The 27979-nt window shown below is 35.3% G+C and overlaps 1 protein-coding gene across 6 annotated transcripts in view; it reads left to right on the top strand.

Moving 5' to 3' along the window:
* The window catches only part of LMBRD2 (LMBR1 domain containing 2), a 51099-nt gene that overhangs the window by 12964 nt on the left and 10156 nt on the right, over positions 1 to 27979 (top strand). For all 6 annotated transcript variants that reach the window (XM_069096135.1, XM_069096130.1, XM_069096131.1 and 3 more), the window contains 13 exons: positions 213 to 307; positions 1170 to 1265; positions 2320 to 2487; positions 3911 to 4121; positions 10047 to 10121; positions 13663 to 13776; positions 14054 to 14237; positions 15484 to 15665; positions 16373 to 16506; positions 17530 to 17635; positions 19269 to 19366; positions 21723 to 21826; positions 26452 to 26498. In XM_069096135.1, the coding sequence (XP_068952236.1) occupies positions 213 to 307; positions 1170 to 1265; positions 2320 to 2487; positions 3911 to 4121; positions 10047 to 10121; positions 13663 to 13776; positions 14054 to 14237; positions 15484 to 15665; positions 16373 to 16506; positions 17530 to 17635; positions 19269 to 19366; positions 21723 to 21826; positions 26452 to 26498 (1614 nt within the window). The remainder of the gene's footprint in view (positions 1 to 212; positions 308 to 1169; positions 1266 to 2319; positions 2488 to 3910; positions 4122 to 10046; positions 10122 to 13662; positions 13777 to 14053; positions 14238 to 15483; positions 15666 to 16372; positions 16507 to 17529; positions 17636 to 19268; positions 19367 to 21722; positions 21827 to 26451; positions 26499 to 27979) is intronic.

Raw genomic sequence — 27979 nt, 5'->3', positions numbered from 1 at the left:
CTATTCAAGGTATACATAAAAAAAGAAAACAGCTCAATTGGGTAATGTTTTATATAAGTTTTAATTTTTGTGTGTGTGTTTGTTTTTTGAGGGCAGTTGGGGTATACGTTTTAATTTTTAATGAAATATTCTGAATTTGGTTACTTTTTAAAGTATAATGAGATTTATATAACCTGTCCTCATTTTTGCCAAATATATTTTCAACATTTTAGACAATATACAACCGATGCAAACAAGCTACCAACTCTAGCCCTTTGGAAAATAGCAACATAACTGGATCTTACTCTGCTGCTACCCCTGTTACAGGGTAATACTTTTGGTTTTTAAATCTAAAAATGACTTACCATTTAAAAAATTATCGTTACTGTAAGTTTCATCTAAATAACTTTTCATATAAAAATATATTTTTCCCCATGAAGAAAGATGTGTCTTTTATGTTTAAGAGTAAGGATGATTCATGCAAAAAATATTTGAGTGTGCAAGGCACTGTTATGGTGTTAGGAACTTGTTAACTCACTTGTATTGGTTATTCTTCTTGCACTGAACACCTGTGAAAGTGAGAGTAATAGATTCAAAAACAGTGGAATGAATACAAAATTTCAGAGTGAGCCAGAGTATTTTAATTCTAATTTTAACAAATTAAATTTCTAGAAAACTTCCAACTGAAACTGTAATAATATATTGTTTTTTACTTTTTCAGATAGTCTAAAGATGTATCTGGCTATGTGTCTGTGTATTTTTTTTATAGTTTTATTTATTTAAAAGTGCCTGAAACTCAGTATTTTAAAGCTACTACACCATTTCCCTTAGTATTCTGATTCTGTGAAGCTCTTTAAAAATTTGCAAGTAATGCTTTTCAAAAGTATCTTTCCAGAAGTTAATATTAAAGTAAGACTGGCACTTCAAGTTGAAACCATGTTCTTTGCTAGAACAAAGTGCTTATTTTTAGTCAGCATGTAGCCACTGTCATTTTGAATAGAATTTAAAATTAATATGTTTCAGGAATGACTTAAAACAACTGAAATGTTATTGCAATAGAATTTAGATATAATAGAAAATTCAATTTTTGTTAACATGAAATGAATTTCAGATTTACCAAGTTGCAAGCAGTTTTTAACTGTTTTGTTTGGGCCTGGGGGTGGTGGTATATGGTGGTGTTATCAAAACAGAAAACATCCCTGTTTCAAGCCATGGAGCTATATCCCTGATGGAATAATGCCAATTTTCTGGCGTGTTGTATATTGGACATCACAGTTTTTAACATGGTAGGTAATGAATGTTAATACTTTTGTCGTCTTCCTCCCTCCCTAGCATTCAGTAAGATTTCACTGTTTGAGATTTAGCAAAATGTTAATGACATGGCAGAAGTTATTTCATTATTAGGTATTTTCTTAGTATTTTCTGGAATGTTTATTATTTTTGGTTGAGTATAATCATAATTTTGTAGCTGCTACTCCATCCTAAGATCCAAACATGTCTCAGTTTTTCTTTTTGCAGGGCCAGATCTATGACTGGTGGTGTGGGGAACTCCTAGTGTGTAAATTCTTTCTGCTAATACAGATAATGCAATTCATTTCTCTAACTTAAAGTCTTGGAGGAGTTACTGAGGGAATGAGAAGTTGAATCACTTGCCCATGGTCACAAAACCATTATGTGTCAGAGGCAGCACTGGATCCAGATCATCCAAACTCCAATTCTGGATCTTTATGTATTACACTACATTGCCTTTCCTTATGTGTAGCATTTATTGCTAAAATAATACTTTATGAGAGGATTTATATTGTTTTTAAGAGATTAAATGTATTGGAATACAAACTAGTATGTAAGCATAAGGAAAATTACATATCTGCTATTAGTTAAAAATACTCATAAAAATGAGACTTTGAATATATTGACCTGAGTATGTTTTTTTCCACAGACAACATCACATTGGCCAGTATAGTTATGCTATCCCAATTTTCTTTGTTCTTGTTCACATTTAATAATACCTGACATTTGCATGGTACTTTGTCATTTTCAATTGATCACATTACATTTGCATTCATTTAATCTTCAGATATGAGCTGTGAGGCAAGTAAACTAGATAGGTATTTTACACGTTTAAAAATGAGGAAACCAGGACACGAGAAATTAACTAGCTGGCCCAAGGTCATAGAGCTAGTATTTGACTATATGACATAAGGATACAAATTCATCTAAATAGGTTCTTAAACTCCTAATTTGAGACTGATACTTATTTTATTATAGTAATTGATAAACAAAAATATCAAGTAGATGAAATTAAGCAATTTTTGTTCTTTTTTCTCCTCTTACCTTTAGGATCCTGTTACCTTTTATGCAATCATATGCAAGATCAGGAGGGTTTTCCATTACTGGAAAGATCAAAACAGCGCTGATTGAGAATGCAATTTATTATAGCACCTATTTGCTGATTTTTGGAGCATTTTTAATTTATGTGGCTGTAAATCCAAATTTGCACTTAGAATGGTAAGAATGTCACTTAAGAAAAGAAACAAAAATATTCTTAGGTTGGTATATTTTTTTAAACTTCCTTGTGTTTTATGCATTAAATCAATACAGATTTCACAAAACGAAATACAAATTGTGCTTCCCAATGATTCATAAAATAGAAGTCTGTATAGACTGTGTTGTTAATTAGAAACATACATTCATTCTGAATGCACATACTATTACTGGTGCTTTTTAAACTATTTAATACATTTTCCTGTTTTTTCTAGTATTCTGATTTAAGTCCTTTACATTTAAATCACATTAGTATTAATTTACAAATATGTTTTGTTATAAAATTTCTTCAGTCTAATTTGTCCAAAATAGACATGTCTATTCATTTGAATGATGATTTTGAGAACCACAGTGCAAAAGATTTAGAAGAGATCAAGAGCAAACGAAGTGTTGACTCCTAAAAATAGGTGACTTTCTCCAGGAGTTTAATTAACCAGGAAAGAGGAGAGAGAGGAGAGTAATTTGAGATGGCAGGATTGAGGATATTTTGAGGATGGATGAGACATGATTGTATTTGAGCCATTTATTGATGATATGATATGAAATATGTATTGATGAGACATGAAGATAAGAGACAGAGTGGGGCACATAATAGGGACAATCTTTAAGAGGCAAGGAAGTTTAATCAAAGGTGCATGTAGAATGGTTGGCCTTGATAAGTATAAGAGCAGCCTCTTTATCTGAGAGTGAAGAAAAAGAAGAGATAATGGGGGAAGATGTCAGAGCAGCAGAAGATGAGAAGGGGAGAAGTGAGATCTCATTGCAGATGATCTCAAACTTTTTTCAATGAAGTATGAAGAGAGGTACTCAGGGTTAGAGGCAAAGCAGCTATGAAAGGCTTGAGTTGAGACAAAGTTTGAAACAGCAGTGTAGAAAGTGGAATAATGAATGGATTATAGAAGAGTAGAATGATTGCTTTCCTGCAGCAAGAGACCACTTGAGATTAGATAACATAAATTTGGTTGTCTATATTGCTTTTTTTTCTTTAAAAAAAATTTTTTTGACATTCATTTTTGTTTTGAGTTCCAAATTCTTTTTCTCCAGCCCTTCTCTTACCCATTGAGATGTGATATGATAAACAATTTGATCCCACTTATACAGTGTGAAGTCATGTAAAACACATTTGCCTATTAGACATGTTGCCAAAAATAAAGTGGAAAAAATATTCTGTTTGACCTCAGAGGGTGGATGTAGGGCAAATAGTGTTTTGGCTCAATGTTAAAAAAAACTACTTTTAATAATTAGAGTAGTCTAAAAATAAAGAACTTCCTTGAAGGAGGGAGCAGGTTTTGTCTTGAGTGATATTCAAATATGTATTCATTCATTCATTCATCTGTCATAGACTAGTGAAATTGATAAATAATATTTGATCATTATTTCTTCTTAGGAATCAGCTTCAGACAATTGGGATAGCTGCTGCCAATACGTGGGGCCTGTTTCTCCTTGTTTTATTGTTGGGATATGGCTTGGTAGAAATTCCTAGGTCCCATTGGAATGGAGCTAAGAGAGGGTACCTACTCATGAAAACATATTTCAAGGCTGCCAAACTGATGACTGAGAAAGCAGATGCCGAAGAAAATTTAGAGGATATAATGGAAGTAAGTAGATATTCTTGGATTATAGTAAGCATTTCTACCCATGAAAACATTTAGAAAAATTGCCTGTAATATGTCATTTTTTAAAAACATGCTGGTGGGCTTAGGGAAAATTAGGCAGTAGGAAAGCCTCCAAGATACCTTGTCCCTGCCCTCTAGTTGTACATTCTTGGCCACTAAATCTCATGAGATACCACAGCCGATAAATTATCTTGAGTGGCAATCTCATCCTTATAGTTGAACTTAAAGAAAGTTCAGAGGTTGAGAAAAATGTACAGAAAAAAATCTTATGTCGAAAACATTTTTAAGATGATTTGCCTAGTGCTGTCTTGGTAGATAATTATGAAAATAGTGGTATGCCTGTAGTGATTTAAAATTTACAAAACACTTGCCATATTTACTCCTCACAGAAATCTGATATAGATTAAATAATTAAGGTAAAGTCTTGAGTGTTCCCACCCATGCATTTCTTGGATTTTTTTTAACTTTTATTTTACTTTATTCTAGTTAATATTTATTTGTATCCTTCCTACCTCTGCCTCCCAAATACTGGGCAGGGGGGAGAGTACAAACAGACATAGTCTAACAAGACAAATTCCTACACTGACCATGTCCAAAACGATGTATCTCATTCTACATCCTGAGTTCATCACCTCTCTCGAGAATATGTTTCATCATTTGTTCTCTGGAGTTATGACTAGTTACTGAATAGATTAAAGTTCTTAAGTCTTTCCTGGATGTTTTTATAAAATTGTTCTGATTCTGTTCACTCTGCTCAGTTTTTACAAATCTTCTCATGTTTCTTTGAAACTATCTCATTCGTCTGCCGCTCCTCAAATGTTGCATGTCCTCCTTAATTTCCTGTTCTTTGCTACTACCAAAAGAGTTGTTATATTTTTGTACATATAGGTCCTTTTTCCACTTTCTTTGATCTCTTTGGGTTATAAGCCTGGTAGTGTTGCTCACTAGGCCAAAGGGTATACACAGTTTAATGACTTTGGGGACAGAGTTCCAGATGGTTTTCAAAAATGACTGTGGCTCCAACTACAATGCATCAGTGTGCCTGTTTTCCCAAAGCCCCTCCAACATTTTCCCTCATTTGTTATTTTTGCCAAGAATTACTTTAATTTTCAGTTCTCTCATTATTAATGGTTTGGAGCATTTTTCCTTTGAAAATTACCTATTTGTGTCCTTGGATCTTTTGTCTTTTGACAGATGACTTTGGTTCTTATAACTTAAATCAGTTCCTTATACATATCTTGGAAAAGTGAGAACTTTATCAGAAAAACTTGCAGCAAGGAATTTACCCAGTTAAATAACTCTTTCCCTTTCAGTTTTAACTACATTTGTTTTGTTAGTGCAAAATCTTTCATAAGAAATCAGAATTGTCAGTTTTATCTTTCATGATTCTTATAAGTCTTATTCATGCTATTTCTTATATGCAAGTTACACATAATAATATGTTGAAGCCTGTTTATATCTAGCATCGATTTTTCTAGATTTTTATTCCCTACAATTTTGAATATTCTGAGATTGGGAAATCATATGGTTTGTAACCATATAAAATCACTGGTAAAACATAATTCATTTTTCTGTAGTGTGAAAGGATATATGAAGTGTTAACCTTGCATTACCTGCCTCACAAGGCTGTGGTACTGTTATTAAAAGAGATGGACTGTTTGGCAGTGAACTACTAGGGATAGGGAGCTTTAGTGGACTTCATACTCAAAGGGTCAGCAGTATAATAGAACAGGTAGGAAAGCTAATGCTGTGGTAAGTGCATTGACATAGACTTATGTCAAGAGATGATATAGGAGGTGATAGTTTCATCGAGTTAAAAAAAAATCACAGAACCTCAGTTAAAAGGAAAGTCAAAGGTCTTTGGCCAATGTGCATATGAAACATACCCAGGTAGTTCAGCTATCCAGCTTTTGCTTGATGAGACCTCTAGTGAAGGTGACAGACTCTATATAGGCCTTTCTTAATGTAGCCTAAGATTCCATTAGCTTTCTTGTCTGCCATATTATGCTGCTAATTGGTATTTATCTTGCAGTCTGCATTTAAAAAAATATTTCTTTTTTCTGACTAATTACGGGGGCCAGTTACCTTTTGATATTTTTCTTATGTGTAGGGGTGGGTGGTTCCTGGCTGTCATTCAGTATGTTAATTATCCCTCCCAGCTTTGTGCCATCTGAAAATTTGATAAGCATGCCATCCGTGCCGCAATCCCAGTCACTAATAATGTTGAGCCTCACAGAGCAAAACACAGATCCCATTATGATTCTTTAATCTCTGAGGTCCTCCTGGAGACAAGCATTGAGCAGTTCATTATACATTTTGGATTGTTATGTAGCCCACATCGTTCTTATTCTTTTTTTCTTAATATACAAGAATAGCACAAAACACTTGTCAAATACCGTGCTCGAATGTAGGTAAACTCTCTCTAAAGGATCCCACTAGTCTGGTCATCTTGTGAAAGGAAGTCTGGCACGGCCTGCCCTTTGTGAAGCTACATGTTTCTTGTTATTATCACTTCCTTTTCCAGTTTTTCACTGTCCCCATATTTTCTAAGATGTTGCCAGGGATCCACATCAAGCCCTCTGGTCCAAGTTTACAGAATTCATTCTCTTCATCTTTTTGAAAATCTGACCCATATCTAGTCCTTGTGGTAATTGTCCCATGATCCACAATCTTCCATTTATCTGTTTATTATTTAAAAAATTTTTTTGTTTTTAATCAGCCAAGATCTGCCTCTTTCTGGAGGGGGGAGGAGACACTAATGCCTTGGCATTAAAAACATTCTTTTTAATCAGTTGGAATTTTTTCAATGACAATCTACTTTTATCTCTTCCCATCCCCCCATTGGGAACCCCCAACACACAAAATATGCACAGTCAAGGATAACAAATTCTCCCAAGTTTAGTGCTGTCTTCTGCATAATGGCCTTTCTTGAAGATACAGATAGAGAGAGAAATATATAAAGACAGCTGTCATGTTCCCTGCAGTGTTTTGGTTTTTTTTTTTTTTTTCAGTCCTAACATCTCCAATTCCCTGACTCAATATGTCATATGATAATGGATGGCATAAGAAACTTCCTGGCCATCCTCTGTACATGGGATTTTTCATTGTTATTCTTAAAATATGGTAGCTTTATTTGTGGTTTGACTAACATGATTTGTCTATTACCCTTCTTGTTAAGGACTCTGTACTTGAAATCTGATTGCATTAACTTTTGTGGCAGTTATATTATACACTGTTAATTGGCTTTAGAGTTGAAAATGACCTATAACTGGATCTAGAACAAACTCCCCATTCTATAGATGCTGAGACACAGGTAAATTTATTCAAGATTCTATAAGCAGCATACCTTGGGCTTGTATTCAGTGCTCTTTCTACTACCTCAACTCCTAAAAAACTGAACGGTCAACTTAAACCCTACACATTTTTCATCTGAGTTGCTATTAAGCCATATTCTTATCTATCTTCAATTTTTGCAGTTGAATTTTTTTATTTTAAGAATAGGACTTCATGAATAAAACTAAGATTTTTTTGATTGAACCTTCATGTAAAATTCATGAGAGAAAACATCATTAGGAATGTGTAGTGATATAGCTACATTAGTGACATTATAGATAGAAGCTCAGGGTAAAGTGAAAGTTCACTTATATTTCCTGTTCGACCACATCTTGTTGAGATCTGGCCCACTGAAATCCTTTTGGATTCTAATTCTTTCTTTTACTGTATTCACTCTCCCTCTCATCTTCAGCATGTGGGCCTGAATTAGAGCGACTGTGTGGAGGTAGAATCAGCAGTATTTGTCATTTGCTCAGATGTGTGAGCCAAGGGTAAAAGAAGGACCAGAGATAACTGAGCTAATGAGACCAGGTGTGGAGAGAACACCAACAAGTATAAAAGCTCACGGGGAAGAATGGGTTTTTAAGGTGAATTCAGTTTTGGACGAGATGATTTTGAGGTGCCATCAGGGCTCCAAAGTAAAGCAGGCAGTTGAAAATGTGAAATTGGAGTTCTGGAGAACAGCTGGGGATAGAGATAGATTTGGGTGGACTCTGTATAGAAGTGGTACTTGAAGCATGGGAACCAGTGAAATCATGGAGGAAGAGAGTAAAATGAAGGACAAGATAAACACTTAAAAGAATGGGAAAAAAGATGAAGAGTTAGCAAAAGAGTCAGAAAAAGGAGTCGTTATGACCATAGGAAGAGAACCAGGAGGTGCATTGGTGAGAGAGTTAAGGGAGAGAAGGATATTAAGAAGAAAAGGTTGGTGCACAGTGTTATTTGTAAAGAGTTCAAGGAAGATAAACATGGGGAAAGGGCCATTGGATTTAATGATAAGGGGGCCATGAGGGATATTGGAGAGTACTATTTCAGAAGACTGCTGGGATTTGTTAACTAGATTACAAGAGGTTTTGAGGTAGTATAGACAGCAAATACAGATTACTCTTTCCTTAAATTTTATTTTTTATAATTATCAAACTTTTTCCTCTCTCCTCCACCACTGGGAAATAAACCCCAAACAAAAACCTGGTATGAAAGATCTAAGAGTATTGTCATACACTGGTAAGGTTCTACTTGTGAGATTAGGTAACATACATTTTTCATGGGCCTAGTTATCTTTAGCTTCATGCTATTTTCTAGGATAGTGGATGCTGAAAAATGTTAGTTTGAAGATTGGAAAGAATGGTGAGAGGGCAAGGAGGCAAGGGATTCAAGGGAGAACAGGCATTCTGAAAGTGGATTACCATAGGGTTATGGCTTTATAAGGAAGAAAGTGAAAGCAGAACAGAGGTCATAGATTAGTATAATAGTGAGCAAGCTGGTGGTGAAGGGGAAGGACAAGAAACTGAAATTCCTCTAAAGTACAGGATTTTGGAGAAGTTTCAAATGGTGTCAAGATACAGGATGTGGCTATCCTGGTGAGTGAAATGAATTAGAATGGAGGTAGAGCTCATTGAAGTTGAGGAAGTTATGCTTTATCTTAGGAAGTTTTGCCTTGTGAAACATTACATAATGCTTTTGATAATTTTTCATTTCTAAAAACATTGTATTTTCAGAAGACAGTTGAATATTTGTCTTGTGGATCTGTAGTTTCTATAGGTTTGCAGGTAAGAAAAATAGGTTAAGAAGGGATAGTGTCCTGCTGTCAGTAGATGCAAGCATAAATTTTCCTAGCTTGCTTTAAGTAGTTCATACTATTTACCAAGCAAAATTATCAGTTATCCATTAATGGTAAAACGCAAAGTATTTTGTTTCCTGTTCTGAAACAACCTGATCTTTCAAAACTTTTGTAGACAATTTTGATCAGTCTTCTCTTGTTAGTCAGATATATGCTTTTTAGTGCATGGACTTTGTTTTTACAGATCAGATTTTTAAAAAACAACATATTTCTTGTAGTATTCTTAAACATATTCTGGATATTTCAGGTTATTTAATAATTTATCAGATAATGGGAGGGTTTTACTGCCTTAGGAAACATTACTTCAACATTAAGAATAGAGACATTTCAAAGGTTCCATGAAAATGTGGAACTCTTTGTTTGTCTTTGTATAGTAGTTGTGGCAGTTACAGGTTATTCTGAACTCATACTTAATCATGATTTGGAAGATGAATTTAAAATGTGAAGGTGTAAGTAAGAAGTTTGCACATTAAAATCTTGTAGGTCTTAAATTTTGATCTATCTTTTTAAGCAGTAATGGTATTCATTAAAAGGAATTTTTTTCTATTACAGAAAAACTGATACAAATTTAAGCTTCAAAGCATAGTGTCCAAAACAAGTATGGTAATGGAAAATATTAAGATATGTGACATGGGAAATAAATTGCACATATATCACCTCTACTCTGTCTGCCTTTGAAGTTTAACCTACTGTCCTAAAGAAATTGAAACCTTTGGATTTTTCTTGTTTTACAGGAGGTTCGAAAAGTGAATGAAAGTATAAAATATAATCACCCTTTGAGAAAATGTGTTGATACAATATTAAAAAAGGTAACTAAATGGTTATTATATCCTAGATACTAACTGTTTTATATATTTTCTTTCTTAATGATACAGATTTTGAGATTCTTCATAATACTTGAAAGTAGTTACAACTTTTTATAACTATACCTTTTCCAAGATTTTTCAAAAATTTGTTTTTAATGCTGTGATTATGATTTTAGATAGCCAACGGGTAGCTGGAGAACATAAAGAGTCTGTCTTTTTTCTTTTAAGAACTTTGTAAATAATTTAGCTTAATTGAATTTCTTTTTAGTTGTTTCTACATGAATTTTTTTTCTTTTGTTATAATATGCTTTACACAAAACATTTTCATATTACTATGCAGTAAGTAGTAGAGGGGGGTGCCTTAGCCAGAATGATAGTGAGTATCCCCTGCTACGTGTGAATAGCAGTTGTTTCTTGTGCCCCTCACAATGCTCTTATATATAGTTACTAAAGGTACATCTCTTTAAAAAAATACGTCTAATTGTGTTTGCTTATTTAGCTCCCTCTTTGTTACCTCATAGTGTTTGCACAACATCAAATGGATGAAAGAATAGCAAGGAATATTTTGAGGCTTCAGTATTGTGAGCAGGTATCTCCAAGTAGTTCTGAAAATTGATTTATCTGAGGATTTACCAAATGTATCTTCAGTATACTTATTTAGGGCCATTGCTCCCTTTTCTCCTCCATATTATAAGCTCTCTGTCTTGCTACCTGACAGTCACGTTGACTTGTGTAAAGATGAAAAATGTCACATGGCTTAACTCTAGCCATTTTCTTTTGTATCAGTATCTTAAGCCTCCAGTGTTTCTGTCAGTTCTGTTGAACATATCTTCATGGTTACTTAACTTGATGGATTAATTGTTCTGTTAAATATCTTCTACATTATTATCATTTGAAATTAACCATTTAGGGTTAGTATACTTTGGATGTTCATGATTAAATAATCAATGTGTTAGATTTGTCCACATGCCTAAATTTTAAAGTTATTGAATTCATCATGTGCCTACTCTCTAGAACCCTAACACTACTAGCTTTGTTAATAAGGATTTTTTTTTTATATCTCCAAACTTAGAAATAAAATATATATACATGAAAATCATGATTGTGGTGTTAATTCTGTATTTGAGAAATAAATTTTTTTTTTTTGCTCTTTGGAGGGCAATTGGGATTAAGTGACTTGCCCAAGGTCACACGGCTAGTTTTTGTGTTAAGTGTCTGAGGTCAGATTTGAACTCAAGTCCTCCTGACTCCAGGGCCAGTGTTCTATTCACTGCACCACCTAGCCGCCCCATTTTATTTCTTTATTCATTTATTTATTTTGCTGAGAAATAAATTTAAACCACCATGTATTCTGAGTGTAGAATGTAGTGGGATCTTTTTTCTTTTTAATAATTTTACCAGTTTTTCAACATTAAAAACTCTTTACATTAAAGCATTTAGAAATGTGCTTGTCCCATTCCTCTCACCTCTGTCTTCTTACACTTCCCTGTTCTGTGAGTCTTCTACACTGACTTGTGTGTTCTTCCTGGACCATGCCCTGGCATCTCTGTTTCTGTGCCTTTACACTGGCTGTGCTTCACCTCTGGAAGGCTTGGCTCCATCACTACTGCCTCTTAGCTTCCATATATTCCTTTAAGATTCAACCACAGGGGCGGTTAGGTGGCCCAGTGAATAGAGCACTGGACCATGAGTCAGGAGAACCTGAGTTCAAATCCGGCCTCAGACACTTAACACAGAAACTAGCCATGTGACCTTGGACAAGTCACTTAACCCCAGTTGCCCTCCCAAAAAGGCAAAAAAAAAAAGTCAACTACAATCCCACCTTTTGTGGGAGGCCTTTCCCAGTCCTTGTACTTGTTTCTGATTGATTATTGATTATGCATCCACTCTCTCAGTAGACCTGTGCTTTTTTATTGATCTACATTTTGAGATCTTCTCCCTTTTCCCTTTCTTGCTCACCAAAACCTCTTTGTGTCTCTACTATCCTCTGCTTGCTTTCACCCTCAGAGGAAGTGGTGACCTTTGTCCCTGTCAAAGGACTAAACACCTTCCTTGTGCCCCAGAATCTAAGCTCTTCTTCTTTCCTCCAGGCACATGCCCATCATCACCTCTTCTTTCCATCTTCATTCACTCCTTATTTGTTTTTTCCTTCCCCAATTTGTTACTTCCCTAGTATCTGCAGATATGCTTAGGTTTCTGGTCCCTTAAAAAGTCTTCCATGAACCCTGCAAACTTTCACTGTTTTTCCATATGTCTCCTTCCTTCATTATTAATGTTGGATTTGGAGTTATAGCAGCCGGGTTCAAATCTGCTCTGTCTCTGTGCCTTTGGGCTTGTTACTTTAACCCCTTTGGACTTCAGTTTCCTTAACTGTTTTATAGGTCCTGTATAGGTCTTTGTCCTAATTCCTCTTCTCTGTTCACTCTTTCCCTTAGGAATCTTGTTTATTCCCATGGTTATTTACTCTTCTGTACCCACAACTCTCAGATCTATATATCTGGACTTAATTTGTCTCTTGAATTCACCTCTAACTGCCTGTGGGTCATCTCTGCTGACACTTTGAATTCAACATGCTCCTAAATTACTAATCATCTCTCCTCCATCGGACTTTCAACACTCAGGTTCAAAACATCACTCATCTTTCATTCTTCACTGTTCCTATTCCACCCCTAATCATTTGCCTAAGTGCTGCAAATTCTGCCTCAACAATATTACTCCCATAAATTCCTTTTATTCCACTCACCTGCAATCACCCTATTCCAGGTCCTTATCCCCACTTTGGCTTTTGTAATAGTTTCCTTGCCTTCACCCTTTTCCTTTCCATTCTTTCTAAGACACAGGTCTGTCATTCTGCTGTTCAAAAAACTTCAGTGATTTCCTATTTCTAATATCCTAACATTTAAACCTGGCTTTTAGGATACATTTTGATACCAGTCTGTCTTTTTAGCCCTTTTCATTATATTCCCCTTCACATAGTGTTTCAAATTCGACTACGTACAATTCCCTGAATTTTGTCCATTATCCCTTGTTTCTCTTCAGTTGTACAAATCCTCCACAGTACTTGGAATGCACTCTTTCCTTACTTCATAGTCTGTGTCTTCAAGACCCACCGCAGGTGCTTCCGTCCACCATGGAACCCCTGATTCTTCCCTGCCCCTCACTAGCTAAAAGTATTCTTTTTCTTTGCTGGTTTTCTGTCTTGAATATTTCTCCTTTGTCCCCATTCTCTCAGCCTCATCTTCTTAGATTTAGTCACCTACCTGTCAAATCCTTCCAACAACAGAATAAATAGGGAACTTTAAAGCAAAAGCTGACACCTTTTCCCCCTATCTTTTCTCCATACTTAGCACAGTGTCTCATATAAAACAAGAGGATAATAAAAGTTTATTATTTTTTAATTGAATTCAAAATACTTATCACAAAGTAAAAGTTTTGAGAAAGTTGCTATGATGAGAAATGCAGATATTTTTATTAAATTGAAAATTTTATTTTTATGTATGCAAAAGTACTAATTTTAAAATATATATGTATATATTTCTAATAGTGTCCTACAGAATACCAGGAAAAAATGGGTAGGAACATGGATGACTATGAAGACTTTGATGAAAAACGTAATACTTACCCAAGTGAAAAAAGTTTGGTTAAACTTCATAAACAGGTAAAAAAAAGTATTTTAACCATTTCATTTATTAAAGACTGTAGCTGTTGCCCACAAATGTAGAATTTTTAGTTAAGTCTGAGTCATAAACTTGATTTATGCTCTTGTCTTTTATCTTTCACTCATTATACATTATTCTGCAAGATTTACTTAGATACCATCTGCACATCACACATCATCAGTTTTTTAATAATCTTTCTAAGAATTTTTATATTAAACATTCCATATCATTAAAGTGCCTTATGCTTAACTAGTTACTCTATGTTCTCTCACCTAGGTCATTTATTCAGTTCAGAGGCACCGTCGTACACAAGTACAGTGGCGAATTCTTTTGGAACAAGCATTTTATCTTGAAGATGTGGCAAAAAATGAAACCAGTGTTACCCGCCAGTTTGTTCATACTTTTCAACCACAAGAGCCAGAAAACAGATTTATTCAGTATTTCTATAGTCCTACAGTTGGTATGTCCTAAACTGTAAACTTCAAAAGTAATTGATGTTTAAGTCCCTTTTTTCCTGTTCTTATGCATATATTATTCCCAATTATGTATGTAATTTAATTATTTTTATTTGACATCTATTTCCATTTATACTATGCCATTAATATTCATCAGTGTTAAGCCAAAAAAAAAACCCTCACAACTACTATTGTATTCTTTATTTAATATAGTCATCCTCATAATTCTGCATTATATATTTAACTCTGTATATACAAATACTCAGACATTTTCTTTGCACCATATTAGCCATAGTTTCAGAAATTAAAATTTGAAACAGTTGATTCTGCCATTTTGGTGCTTTTTTATTCTTATCCTAAGCCACATAGCAGAGTGCACAGTGCTTAACTCTTTTCAGTTTGTGATAGGCCAAGGTGCCACTTGCCCATTTATCTTTTTTTATCCACATATTCCAATCTTCATACAAAATGTTCTCTGTTCTTGCCACTCTCCCCCAAGTCCTCTGCTAATCCCATTATCACACATACATAAAAATGATAATCTCTGGTTGAAAAATGAGCTTTAGTATTAGCTGATATGGTTTGGGAAATGAGAATCAAAACTGATCAGAAAATAATTTTCTCTTATCTATACTTTCTTGAGTTTAGCTGTTTAACCAAATGATGTAAACTTAAATAGATTTTTCCTTGATATGTACAGCCTTAAACCTACAGATAAATATCCAGAACAAACTCAGGTCTAGCTATCCTATGTTTTCTATAATGACAGCCTAGTTTAGTCATCTTTTAATGATGAATACATTTCAATAAAATTTTAGTTTCATGTGCCATATTATTTCCTATGTACCATTTACACTATCACTTAAAACTTTATAAATTCTTAAGACCATGTGAATTACAAGATTCATAAAATCCAACCCCTCTCACCTTGGATTTTTTGGGAGGGAAGGAGATATCCCTTTTCCTCACAAACTGAGTTGCTAGTCATCTTTTCTTTTCTGCCACAGTTTTAACCCTCCAACTAGGGAAAGTATTCTTGGAATACTTAACTATCCTTGATACTAAGGTAAGCTGTAACTGTGTTTTGCTATAGCCTCTGGCAAGTAAGAGAGCTCTGCCTCCATGTTCTAATCCTCTATAATCTTTGTGGCCTATGTGATAAAGCGTTTTATCTGAGCTCAAAAACAATTCAAGTGAAATTAAGACTTTTTATGAGCTCTTTTAACTTTGTAATTTTCTTTTGTTTTCCAGAATGGTATTGGGAATGTCTCTTGAGGCCCTGGTTTTACAGGATACTTGCTATTGTTTTGGCCATCTTCTCTGTGATTGTTGTGTGGTCAGAATGCACGTTCTTTAGCACTAAACCTGTCTTATCCCTATTCGCAGTCTTCATACAGCTGGCAGAAAGAACATACAATTATATATATATTGAGGTCAGTTTGGCATCTGTCATATAGCAGTACCTATCAGTATATAATAGTGACTCATTTACGTATCACTTCAAGGTTTGAAAAGCACTTTCCTTACAATAACTGTGCTATCCTTTAAATAACTTTTTATTTCATTCATTTTCCCTTTCATCAGGTAATAGTGAAAGGCAAAAAATTATCTAATATGTTATTTGAGAATAAGTTATAAGTAATCTACAATAATAATAGATAGTATGCAGAGAGCCTAAAATATTTAAGCTAAAATTTACTTAAGTTTTTCCACATTTTGACCTTCTTATATTTACAGGAGGAGTCACCAAGGAAATAATAAGATCCTTCATTTGTTTTGGTGGCTAAATGCAAAGCTTTATGATTATAACTAAATATTGACCTGATCAAACTGTATTCCCTTCATAATTTTAGTTTTTAGTTATTCTGGTTTTTAAATCTGTAATAATGCTACCTAGAATTCCTTTAATCTGATTTATGGATGATGTATATACGTATAATATTTGCTGTGTAGTTTATAAAATGCTATATTAAGTTCATGTTTTTGGTAGACATTTTGTTTTGACATAGTTCTTCCCAGTGAAAACCGTTATGAAGCCTTCTACAGAGTACATTTCCTGAAGACAATTAGGCAGAAATTGCTTAATATTGCGTTTGTATAAATCAGCTTATAAATATAACTATTTTTCCTTTGCTTTCAGATTGCATGTTTTCTTTCCATCTTCTTCCTAAGTATCTGTGTTTATTCTACTGTCTTCAGAATCCGTGTATTTAACTATTATTATTTAGCATCACATCACCAGACTGATGCTTACAGTCTTCTCTTTAGTGGCATGTAAGTACATGGTGATTAAAAATTGCCACAATGATCTCTCAATTGTAAATATTCTTGTATATACCTTCTTTATATATTATTGTCTTTGGACACTGCAGATAACTGAGTATGAGGATGAATTAGTTGGTAGGAGAAATTCTTATTGATAAGTCTACACCTAGAAATAAATGAGAGCTAAGACAGTAATCCCCAGATGGAATGTTCTGCTTTGGGAGTTGATAGGTTTCCCATCCCTTAACATGCCTTGGAGTACTTTCAAGGGAAGACCAGATGATTACTTGTCAGGCAGGAGAAATATCTGCATGGGGTAGGAAATTGAACAAGATGAACTCTTAAGATCTTTGCCACCATTAAGTTAATATTAGCTGAGATTTCTTAGATATACAAAAGAAGATGGGGATGAGGAAAGGGTTAGACTTTAGAAGACCAGGGGATCAGACCTGGGTGACTGATAAAATTTTATCTCTTGATCTGCACATAGTTAGATGCTGTGGCAACTCTGTACCTGCCTATATTTTGTTGTCTGATGAAAAAAAACATGCCAAAGGAGTTTTTGTGCATTCAACACAAGTGACCTGTGAATGTATTTGTACTACTACCATGCTGCTGAGAGCAGATATAGACTGGAGAATCGGAGGGTACAAGGTTATATTCCTGAAGCTACTGCACCCTCTCTACAATGCCCCTCTACCTCCACCTCCAACCCCCAGGTAGCAATAGAAATGCTAGCAAAAGCAGGTAGCCTTTGAAAGTTATGACTACTAACTTTTTCAAAATGATCCTTGGATAAATAAGGGCAGCTTATGTTCAAAATCCAAAATAAATGCAATCTTGTTAAAATAATGTGTTATCGATAACAAATTTTGTCAGCAAAATATTTTTGAAGTGATTAAAAATTTGTATTTGCCTAATTGTAGTTCTGTTTTTAAGAATTTACTATATGTATATATATATATATATATATATATATATATATATATATATATATATACATACACACACACATACCATCTATTACTGCAGGTTATTCTGTCGTTTGACTCCCCCTTTGTGTCTAAATTTTTTGGGCTTGACACACATGGATTCAACAATCTCTCACCAGGATACTCAACCAACTGCTTATACATCAGTAAGTAAATGGAATATATCCTACTACAAATTCAGTTAAAAGAAGTGTAATACGACATTCAGGAAGGTCACTTGACTAATGCCTTGCATGAAGGGATAATACTAAAATTTATTTCTTGTGCAGTTAGTGATACAGAAGCTTATGCTTGTGGTATTTTGGTTCAGAAGTTCTCATTTTAATTACAACATTCTCTTTAAGTTTACACAATTGATAATTCTGAGCAAGTGATTAAAATTTTTAATTTTAACATTTTGATTTAATTTGTTTGTTAATTTAACTGTTTGACCTCTGAAGCAAGTAGCCTAACACTGAATAGTGAAGCATCCTGTTTGTAGTTTTCATTGTTTTTGTTACCCTCTGGAGTCACTTCTTAGGGGTGGGAATAAGAAACCTCTCACTGCATCTGAATTGCAGTCTCATAACAGACATGCCTATAAGACTTATATAGATAAGATACTGGGGCTAGTAGGAAGCATAGTCACAGTATTGCAAGATGCCATAAATATCCATATATTGTGTTTCCCCGATAAGACCTATCCCGAAAATAAGCCCTCCCCCGAAAATAAGCCCTATTGAGATTGCTACTGTGGTACCCTCTGTATGCACCATCTCCCCCCGCCCCCCCCCGTGAAACGCACACCACGCTCCGAGCTGCATCCAATGAGAGCTGCAGCAGTGAGTGCGTCATCCTGTTCTTCCCCAGTGATTTGCTTATTGAATAAAGGTACATTTTTTTGTTCACATTTACCTGTTTATTAAAATTGCTGTCAATGTTCATTAAAATAAGCCCTCCCCTGAAAATAAGCCCTCTGGTGTTTTTCTGTCCAAAAAAATTAATAAGACAGTGTTTTATTATCAGGGAAACACGGTACTATCATCAGTCTGCTGTATGTCTTCTCACTAGATAATTATAACAGAAAAGCATATACATAAACAGAGGAAATGCTTAGATAACTGTGATCCTCCCCATTATTACTAAACCTCACTCCTAATCCAGAAATTTCCCAAAACATGTTTTTTAGCCTACCATTTGCCAGTAAAGTTATATGATAGATACCTTCTCTCCTTAAGTATCTTAGTTTAAATGATACATACAAGACTCACTCAGAAACCAACTCCATCTACAATCTTGCTTGATTTTCTTATTGGCCATGCTAACAGGTGTAGTTTTCAAATTATCTCAGAATAGTGCTTATTTTCATAGTCTGCCATACAGTTATTTTACAGCCAATATTGACATTACTATAAATCTTTGATAAGCCATATTTGAAAGGGAAATATAAGTTTAAATATTCAAACTAATTAGTAAGAATGAAACTTCATGTCATGTAAAGAACTCTAGATTTGGAGTCAAAGGATTTGATTAATTTAATTTAATTTAAATCCCAGTTGTGCCACTTAACTACCTGTGTAACATTGGGTATATCACCTAACTTCTCTGGATTTCATAGAGGAAGTTGGATTTTGATTAGCTTTGAGTTCCTTTTTGCTCTAAATCTGTGATCCTAATGATGTGTTTCTTCCTATTGAAAGGACAAGTTTATTGCTGTAATTTGGCTGGTAATCAATATAGACTTTTTATTTTAATGTAATGGGGGGAAAATCAAATTAAGTATTTTTCCTTCTATTTCAGATTATGGGTTCCATGAAAGTGCTGTCCTTTATTGCTGACGGATTCTATATTTATTATCCTATGTTGGTTGTTATTCTCTGTATTGCTACTTATTTTAGGTAAGAAACTTAGAGCATGAACATGAATTTTCTTCCTTATGTCCCCACCCTAAGCTGGATACCCACCTTCTTGGCAGTTAAGATGTTTACTAGATCTGCGGTGATGTCATAGTGATGACATTTTGGTCCTCTTCAAGCACAAATGACAACAACCAACCAAATCTGTTCAAAAGAACCTGCCTGGCATGACATGAAGGAGGAGTGTATGGTTGTACCCCTCCTTGATTTTATATCATATTCCACAATAAATTTTAAATGTTGTATACATAACCTTAATATTATAAAAATATCATTAAAAATGATCTTTTTTTTTTCCAATGGGGGAAGGCAGGGCAGTTGGTGTTAAGTGACTTGTCCAAGGTCACAGATATCCATATACTACCCATATACTATGCTCAAGGTCATAAATATCCATATACTACCATCAGTCTAGTAAGTGTTAAGTGTCTGAGGCAAGATTTGACTCTCAGGTCCTCCTGATTCCAGGACTGGTGCTTGACTCACTGTGCCACCTAGCAGCCCCTATGGTCTTAATTATGAAAAAACTTAGAAGAAAAACATCATTAGAAGTTAAAAAACAGAAATTAGAAGAGAAACCTTTCACATTTTATGGATAGGAGTTATTCTTTACCCAAGAAAGCATAAAGGCAGTTACAACAGATAGAATAAATAACTTTGATTATTTGAAACTGAAAAGTTTCTGCACAGACAACATTAATGCATCTAGGTTAAGAGAAGTTACATGGGTTTAAAAAAAACTTTGTATAAATTTCTCAAATAAGGGTTTGGTATCTGAGATATAGCAACATATATAGAGATACAGATAGGGATCCTATAGATATGGCCATTCCCCAATACATAGTGGCCAAAAGATATTAACAAACAGTTCTCAAAAGAGGAGCTATAGAATATTCACAACTTGAAAGAATGCTACAGATCACTTATAATAAGAGAAATGCTGATCAAAACAATGCTGTCACATCTTCAAAATTAGCAGAAATGACAAAAAATAGCAGTAGTCAATGTTGTAGGTGTTATGGAAGGATAGGCACACTGAGACATTGTTGGTGGATCTGTGAATTGTCAACCATTTTGAAAACAAAATGCTACATTAACGTTGGAGGCTTTGTGGATATTACAAGTATATGGAAGATTTTAAAATAGATTATTGTCTTTAGCTCTCTCAAAAGAAATAGGAAAACTATGGAAATATTTGTATACTTCAGATACTTTTCTTATCTAAGCCCTAGTGCATTCTATGACTGAATTATTGACCTCATGTTTGGTTTTCACAGAAATGGCTTGTATTTAATGAATGGTTTTTAGCCCTTTTGGAATCATATGATTAATATTTAGAGTTGAAAGGGACCTTAGTTATCTAGTTTTATCCCTTCATTTTACACAAGAGGAAACTGGGTCCCAAAGAGATGAAGTGACTCTGACCCAGTATCTCTTAGGGTATAAGTGACACTTATCTGACTCCAGGGTCAGTACTTTTTGTGTTCCAGTGTATTGGATATATAGAGCCTCAGTGGAGGATTTATTAAAATACTTGGATTAGATATTTCTTGTGGTTTCAGTTCTCCTTGCCTCTAATAGTACGAATATCACACATGATGAATATGGTTCTCATTTTCACTATGGGATCTCATTTTCATTATACCTACATTCATACTATTTATTTTGGTTTGGCTAAAAAGGAGGGATCTTTGGGGTGGCTAGGTGGCGCTGTGAGTAAGAGCGCTGGCCCTGGAGTTGGGAGGACCAGGGATTGGTTCCAACCTCAGATACTTAACACCCACACCAAATAACTGGCTGTGTAACCTTGGGCAAGTTACTTAACCCCAGTTACTTAAAAAAAAAAAAGAGGAGGGATCTTTGTTGGCCTTCTAGCATTCTTGTTCAGTGAGAAGGCCTTTTCTCTGTTCCCTTGTGTCTTTTTTTGTCTCTTGGTGAATCAGGAGCAATAAACAATGTAATCGCATTTATGTATGAAGCACTTTCAGCTTTTTCTTGTATTTGAGAGGTTCTGAGTCCCTATTCCTGTTCAATAGCTTAGGTAAAACAAACTTTAACATTCAATTATTTAAATATAAATCTTAACTCATCTAACCACTTTGTATCCCTTTGCTCTTAATACAGACTGCCTCCTTAATCTCTTCCCAACTCCCAACTTTTTATAAACTGCATTTTATGGATAATTTTAAATTTTTTTCAAGGGTATTTTTGACTACGGGAGACTTTCCTTTTGGCCTTAGTTAATAATTTTAAAGCCTAACCTCCACTAGGATGTAATTACGCCATAATATAAATTTAATCTGTGCTTTATTCTCTTCCCTTTTTCACTTTTTTCCAGTTTAGGAACTCGGTGTCTGAATCTGTTAGGTTTTCAGCAATTCATGGGAGATAATGATATGACATCTGACTTAGTTGATGAAGGAAAAGAATTAATTAGACGAGGTAAGATTTAAAATAAGCAAAAAGAAAAATGCTATGAAAAGTCAAAAATAGAAGTTTCTTGTATAGAGTGGATGTCTAACTTTTAGTCATTATCTTAATCACTATTTGATATTATACATGAATGTATTTGGTTGTATTTATTAAAAACTGTATTCATCTTTTACGTATATGATAGAGGAGTAGAGAGTATGTCCCAAGCACTGAATTTTATGCATTTCTTAAAAAAGCATGTCTTAACACAATAATGCTGCATTGCAACTTTATCTATAAGAAATACTGTAGCATAAGTTATTGGAAACAAACATTCATCTGTTATGGTTGAATATGCCTTTTTTTTTTTTTACATTAGATGAACTTTTAGCAATGTAAGATCAAACAAGACCCTAAGAGATGAATTGGGGATATACTTTTCATTTTAACTATTTAGTAAATCTTTTTTGTCAGAATTTTTTGTTCAATACCTAACCAACTTTAACAAACATTTATCAATTATATTACAAACATTAATTAACTGTTAAAGCAGTGATAGTTCACAGTTATAAAGGACATTACTGTTTATGTAGTACTTTATGGTTTGCACATCACTTTATGTACATGGCATAAAGCTATTAAAGCTTAAAACTGCACGGGATTTCCACTGTGTGTACACACACACACACGCATTATTCAAGAACATTAAGAAACAGTTCTCAGAAGGGAGTAAAAGCTACAAGCAAGAATATTAAAAGAAGTCATCATGGAAGTTCTAGGTCTCAGAAGTATTCTGCCAAGTCTGATTCCTGCTTCTCCTGTCCCCTGAGGGAAGGCTGTGAAGGAGGCCAGCAGAGATGCTTCCATCTGTGCTAGCACAAGGCAACTTCCTCTTCCTGCTGTCAGCCTGATCTCCGAGCCAGGATATGGGGAATCTCTGATGAAAAGAGGAACAGCCTTCCCTTTGACCCCAGGCGTTCCATCTCTTGCTTTTCCTATTCCTTGAGCAAAGAAGAGGAAAGTCATTGGGTCTAGGACTTCTTTCTTGCTGTGTTCAGATTTGATTTCCATCTCCTTCTGAGCATTTTCCTGCCCAATCTCTAACCTTCAGAAAGAAGAGGAGTTGTGACCCTCTAGTCTGATCTCTGTCCTCTTCGGGGAAGAGGAATGGTGCCTTCCCCATGATAATAAATATTCTAAGCCTGGTGATAAGCTAAACATTCCTTTAAGCCATCATCCAAACCCCATTTTCTGCCCCCTATCTCCCAGTTTCTTATTCCCATTCCCTCAACCCTCTTATGCCCCAAAATCCAACCAAATGCTGTCCACCCCTTCCACTATGCCCTCTGTAAAGTTTGTTTCACAGGAAACAAACTTCCTTTCATCCTAAATCTTTTCCTCTCCTATTCCTTCCATCTTCTACCTGTTAGTGAAACCTGACGCCCCTCTGGCAACAGATTCCCTGGCACCTCTTTCCAGTACTGGGTAGACCTTCACTCATTGCCCTTAGCTCACTGGTGGAGAGTAATAGAAATGCTCCTTGTTCTCCTTTGCCGATTCCAGGTTCTTGCCTTACCTCCATCATTCAGCAACCTCTCCTCCTTGGAAGTTCATGCAGTTCATATCTACCACTCAATCACAATCCTAGTAGCTATTCCCCAGAGACATCAAGATCATTCCCCTTCCTTCCTTAATGAGTTCGGTACCTGGCTCACAATTTTTCTCTCTTTAGCTCTTGCCTTCCTACTTTGGGAGGATTTTGGCATACATATTGATTCTCCCTCAAATACTCTAACCATTTACTTCCTCAGTGTACTTACTATGTCCTCCTCTACCCTGCCTTAGCCCCATGCAAGGGTGGTTCATAGCCTTGATCATGCTATCAACCATAATCGCACTATTTCTAGGTTCAAGAATTCTGAAATTCCCATATCTGACCACGATCTATTGGCTTTCCACCTCTTTCCCTGTCTTCCCTTCCAAAATCATGTTCTTCATCCACACTGTGACCTTTAGACCTTCAGCCCCTTAGTTCTCTCTCATGCTATCTCTCTTGTACTAACCACTCTCTCCTCTTTTTTCTTCCTTGACCCTTTGCAAACCAGTTTAGCTATACACTGCACATATGCTGCTGAACAAAAGCAGAAGGAATCGCACAACTGTTCTGATCCACTACAAATTTATGCTATACCACCTCAACTGGGCCCTTACTACTACTAGGCAGTCCTCCCTCATCAACTCATTGTCCCCCACTCTCCACAGCCACTCTTCCAAACCTTTTCACCCTTCCTCAACCATGGCTGCCTCTCTCCTGACCCTCTTAGTTGAGAACCTTGCCTCATATTTTGCAGGAAGAATTGGAATTATTTGCCATGAACTTCCTTATCTGTCACTCAGGTGCCATCTGCCACTATCTTTACCTTTACTCCTGTCGTACATGAGAAGGTGCTTTACTCCTTACCAAGGCTAATGCCTCTACTTGCACAAGCAATTCCTTCCCATCCCATCTCCTCCCAATAGATTGCATCCTCTGGCTACTAACATTCCCATGTGTCCCCCATCCTCAAAAACTCTTGATCCTTCCATCTCCATGTCTGTTACCTTATAGCTTTTCTTTCCTTTGTGATTAAATTCCTTCAAAAGACCATCTATAGTAGATGCCTTTACCTTCTCTCCTCTCACTCCCTTCTTAATCCCTTACTGTTTGGCTTCCAACCTCATCATTCCACTGAAACTATTCTCTCCAGCGTAACCAGTGATCTCTTAATTGCCAAATACAGTGGCTGTTTCTGTATTCCCCATTCTTGACCCCTCTGCAGTGTTTGATGCTGTTAATCCATCCTTTCTCTTTGATATTCTTTTCATGACCCTAGTCTCTCCTGGTTCTCTCCCTACTTTCTGATCTCTCCTTTCCTTGCTCCTTATTTAGATTGCACCCTCTAACTTTAGGTGCCCCATAGGGCTCTCCTGATCCCTCCTCCCTCTATAATGCTTCTCTTGATCTCATCAGCCCCCATGGATTTAATTTAATCTCTATGCTGATCATTCTGAAATCTGCCTTTTCTGTCTTGACCTTTGTTGCTGACCTCAAATCTCCCATCTCTATCTGCCTTTCAGATGTCTCTAACTGAATATCCAGTAGAAATGTTAAACTCATTATATTCAATGTGGAACTTAGTGTCTTTTCCCTGAAACTCTCCCTGCCTTGACTCTTCCCTGTTCCTGTCAGGCCCTCAGGCTCACAACCATGGGCCCTCCTCACTTCATTATCTCTTTTCCCCCATATCCAATCAGTTGCTAAGGCCTGTTGACTTTACCTTTGCAGTCTCTTAAATATACCTCCTTCTGTCTGACACTGCCGGTACTCGAGTGCAGGCCCATATCACCTCATGTCTGGACTATTGCAATAACCTGCTGGTAGGTCTTCCTGCCTCAATTTCTCCCCAGTCCCCATTCAGCCACCAAAATGACTTTCCTAAAGCACTGGTCTGACAATGTCACTCCCCCCTATCAATGATCTCTAGTGGCTCTCTGTTCCCCATTTTCTGCAGGAAGCCTTTCCCAATCCCTCTTAATTCCAGTGCCTTTTATCTGTTCATTATTTCTTTTTTATACTGTTTGTTGTCCGTGCATATTTGTTTGTTTGTCTTCTCTCCCATTAGATTAATCATGAGCTCCTTGGGAGCAGACATTATCTTTTGCTTCTTTTTGTTTCCATTAGCATAGTGCCTGGTGCACAGTAGGCACTTAATAAAATGTTTCTTGGCTGATTGCATTCGTGTGACTGTCTTCTCCCAGCCTGGATCATTTTTGTATATTTTGTCATCATTGAGTGTGAGATGAAACTTCAAGGTTGTTAATTGCATTTCTTTTATGAGCAATTTGGAACATTCTTTTGCATGCTTTTGATAGGTTGGGTTTTTGATAAGTCTTTGTTCATTTCCTTTAATAACATCTGTTAAGAAATAGCCCTAGTGCCTATATATTTGTTATTGGTTTCCTGTATATCAGGCATTTGTCAGAGAATTTTTCTGTAAAAAAAATATCCCTAATCAAAGGCTCCCCTTATTCTAATAATATTGATTATAATTTTTTCCTGTGGCAAGTGAAATAGTCCATCACCTCTGTTTTTTGTTTATGAATTTTTCCCTTAGTTACTTACACAAAGTATAGTATATTAATTTTTTATTTGCCTTTTATTTTCAAGTTGAGTGTGTTTGGAGATTATTGTGGTAAATAATATAAATTTAATTGTGGTTATGATGTTAGTCTATATCTTATTTCTGCCAAACTGCTTTCTAGTTTTTCCAGTAATTTGTATTTAGTAGTCTTTGCCCCACTATTTGGAATTATGGGGTTATTTAACACCAAGATAGTATTTTGGATTGTCTCTGTCTCTTGCCTCTTATGAGGAATGTAACTTAATCTCTTGCTAGGGAAAAGTAAACAGAGGTCAGATGGCTATTTGTCACAGATGTCTGAAATTCTTCCCATTGATTGGGAAGTTGGACTAGGTGATCTGTAACATTCAATGAAGATTTTGTGGTCCTTTCTTTAAAAGAAGATTTAAACCACAGGTTCAACAACTTTACATTCTTTAATTAGTCCTGACTAAACCACATTATTTTAAACTTGACACTTTTTCCTCTTTCTAGAGAAAAGAAAGAGGCAAAGGCAAGAAGAAGGTGAAAATCGAAGAAGAGTAAGTATAATATTTTAAGAAGTATTAAATGAAAAACACAGTAAGATCTTGTTAATTTGTCCAAGCGAGAAGGATGGTATATATTAATAAAAGTTTGTTTTTTAAAATGTTTAATTGTATTTTTAAAAATTACACGTACATGTAAATGGGTTAACAAAAGCTATCATGTAGTACACCTGTTGAACCTGCATTAAAAAATGTTTAAAATAAACACATAATTATATATATATATATACACCTATATAGATATGTGTGTGTATGTATATATATATATATATATATACACCTATATAGATATGTATATGTATACACAGGTAAAGGAGTAGCTTTGACCTTTGTAAAAACTTGATGCTTTCTTACATTACATGTATTTGAAATTTTTTTATACTATCCATTTGCTTAGCCAGACTTTTATTTTTCTGAACAGAGAAAGTCATTAGTGTTGCCCGGTCACAGTTACTACTTCCTAAAGGTACAAGTGTACACTTGGTGTAGAGAAGGCTTAGAGAAAATGATAGTTGTCTCTGTATGCTCAAAGCATTGTTCAGGGAGAACTAGGGCACGTACAAAATGCAAAGAAGCAAATTTCAGCTCCCTGTAAGAACTTCGATGGGCTATCTCCATAGGCAGTAAAGCTTCTTGTCACATACAAGAAGCTGAACTAGAGACCAAATACTAAACTCTCAGGGAGTCTGTGGAAATTATCCCAGAGCCGATGTGAGGGCTGAGTTAGATGACCTCTGAGCCTTCTTTCACTTAAATTATATATATATTATATACACTATTGTTCTCATTAGTGCCATGTGACTTTGTATGTCTAGAGCACTTTAGTTTTCCTGTGGAAAATAATTTTAATATAGTCAATATTTGCATAATAACTTTATTAGAAGGTAATTATTTTGCTTTCATTACCTCATCAGTCTTAAGTTTTCATTTAGACTTTAAGTAATGTCTTTTTTTTAGAGGGGGGAAGGCAGGGCAGTTGGGGTTAAGTGACTTGCCCAAGGTGACACAGCTAGTAAGTGTTTAAGTGTCTGAGGCCGGATTTGGTCCTCCTGACTCCAGGGCTGGTGTTCTATTCACTGCGCCACCTAGCTGCCCCACTTAACCTAAATAGATAAGCATATAGTAAGTGGCTATATAGTATTTTGTTTATTTATTTTTTTAAACATAAGAGTTATATGATTTGATATAACTCTTGCCAGAAAATACTTTTAAAACTATCTTATTTTGTAAATATAAGCTGTTTTCACTTATTAAGACCAAATCAAATAATATTTATTGTAGCTCTTAGGCTCAAAGCACTATTCTATTTCTTTATGGAGAGGGGAAAGGAAATCAGGAAGCTTAACAGTGTGATTTCATTGGAATAGAAAATTCCTGGTATGTAAAGTCTCTCTACCTCTGAAGTTTAGCATCTACTCTTTAGCTTTCAGGGATGGCGAATACACATGGCCTTGAGGCCACAGGTTCCCCAATCC

The sequence above is a fragment of the Petaurus breviceps genome, unplaced genomic scaffold, assembly GCF_028583685.1.
Source record: "Petaurus breviceps papuanus isolate PSGF00001 unplaced genomic scaffold, PetGlider_PUasm1.0 229, whole genome shotgun sequence".
Taxonomy (NCBI): Eukaryota; Metazoa; Chordata; class Mammalia; order Diprotodontia; family Petauridae; genus Petaurus; species Petaurus breviceps.
This window is presented reverse-complemented; position numbering and strand designations above follow the sequence as displayed.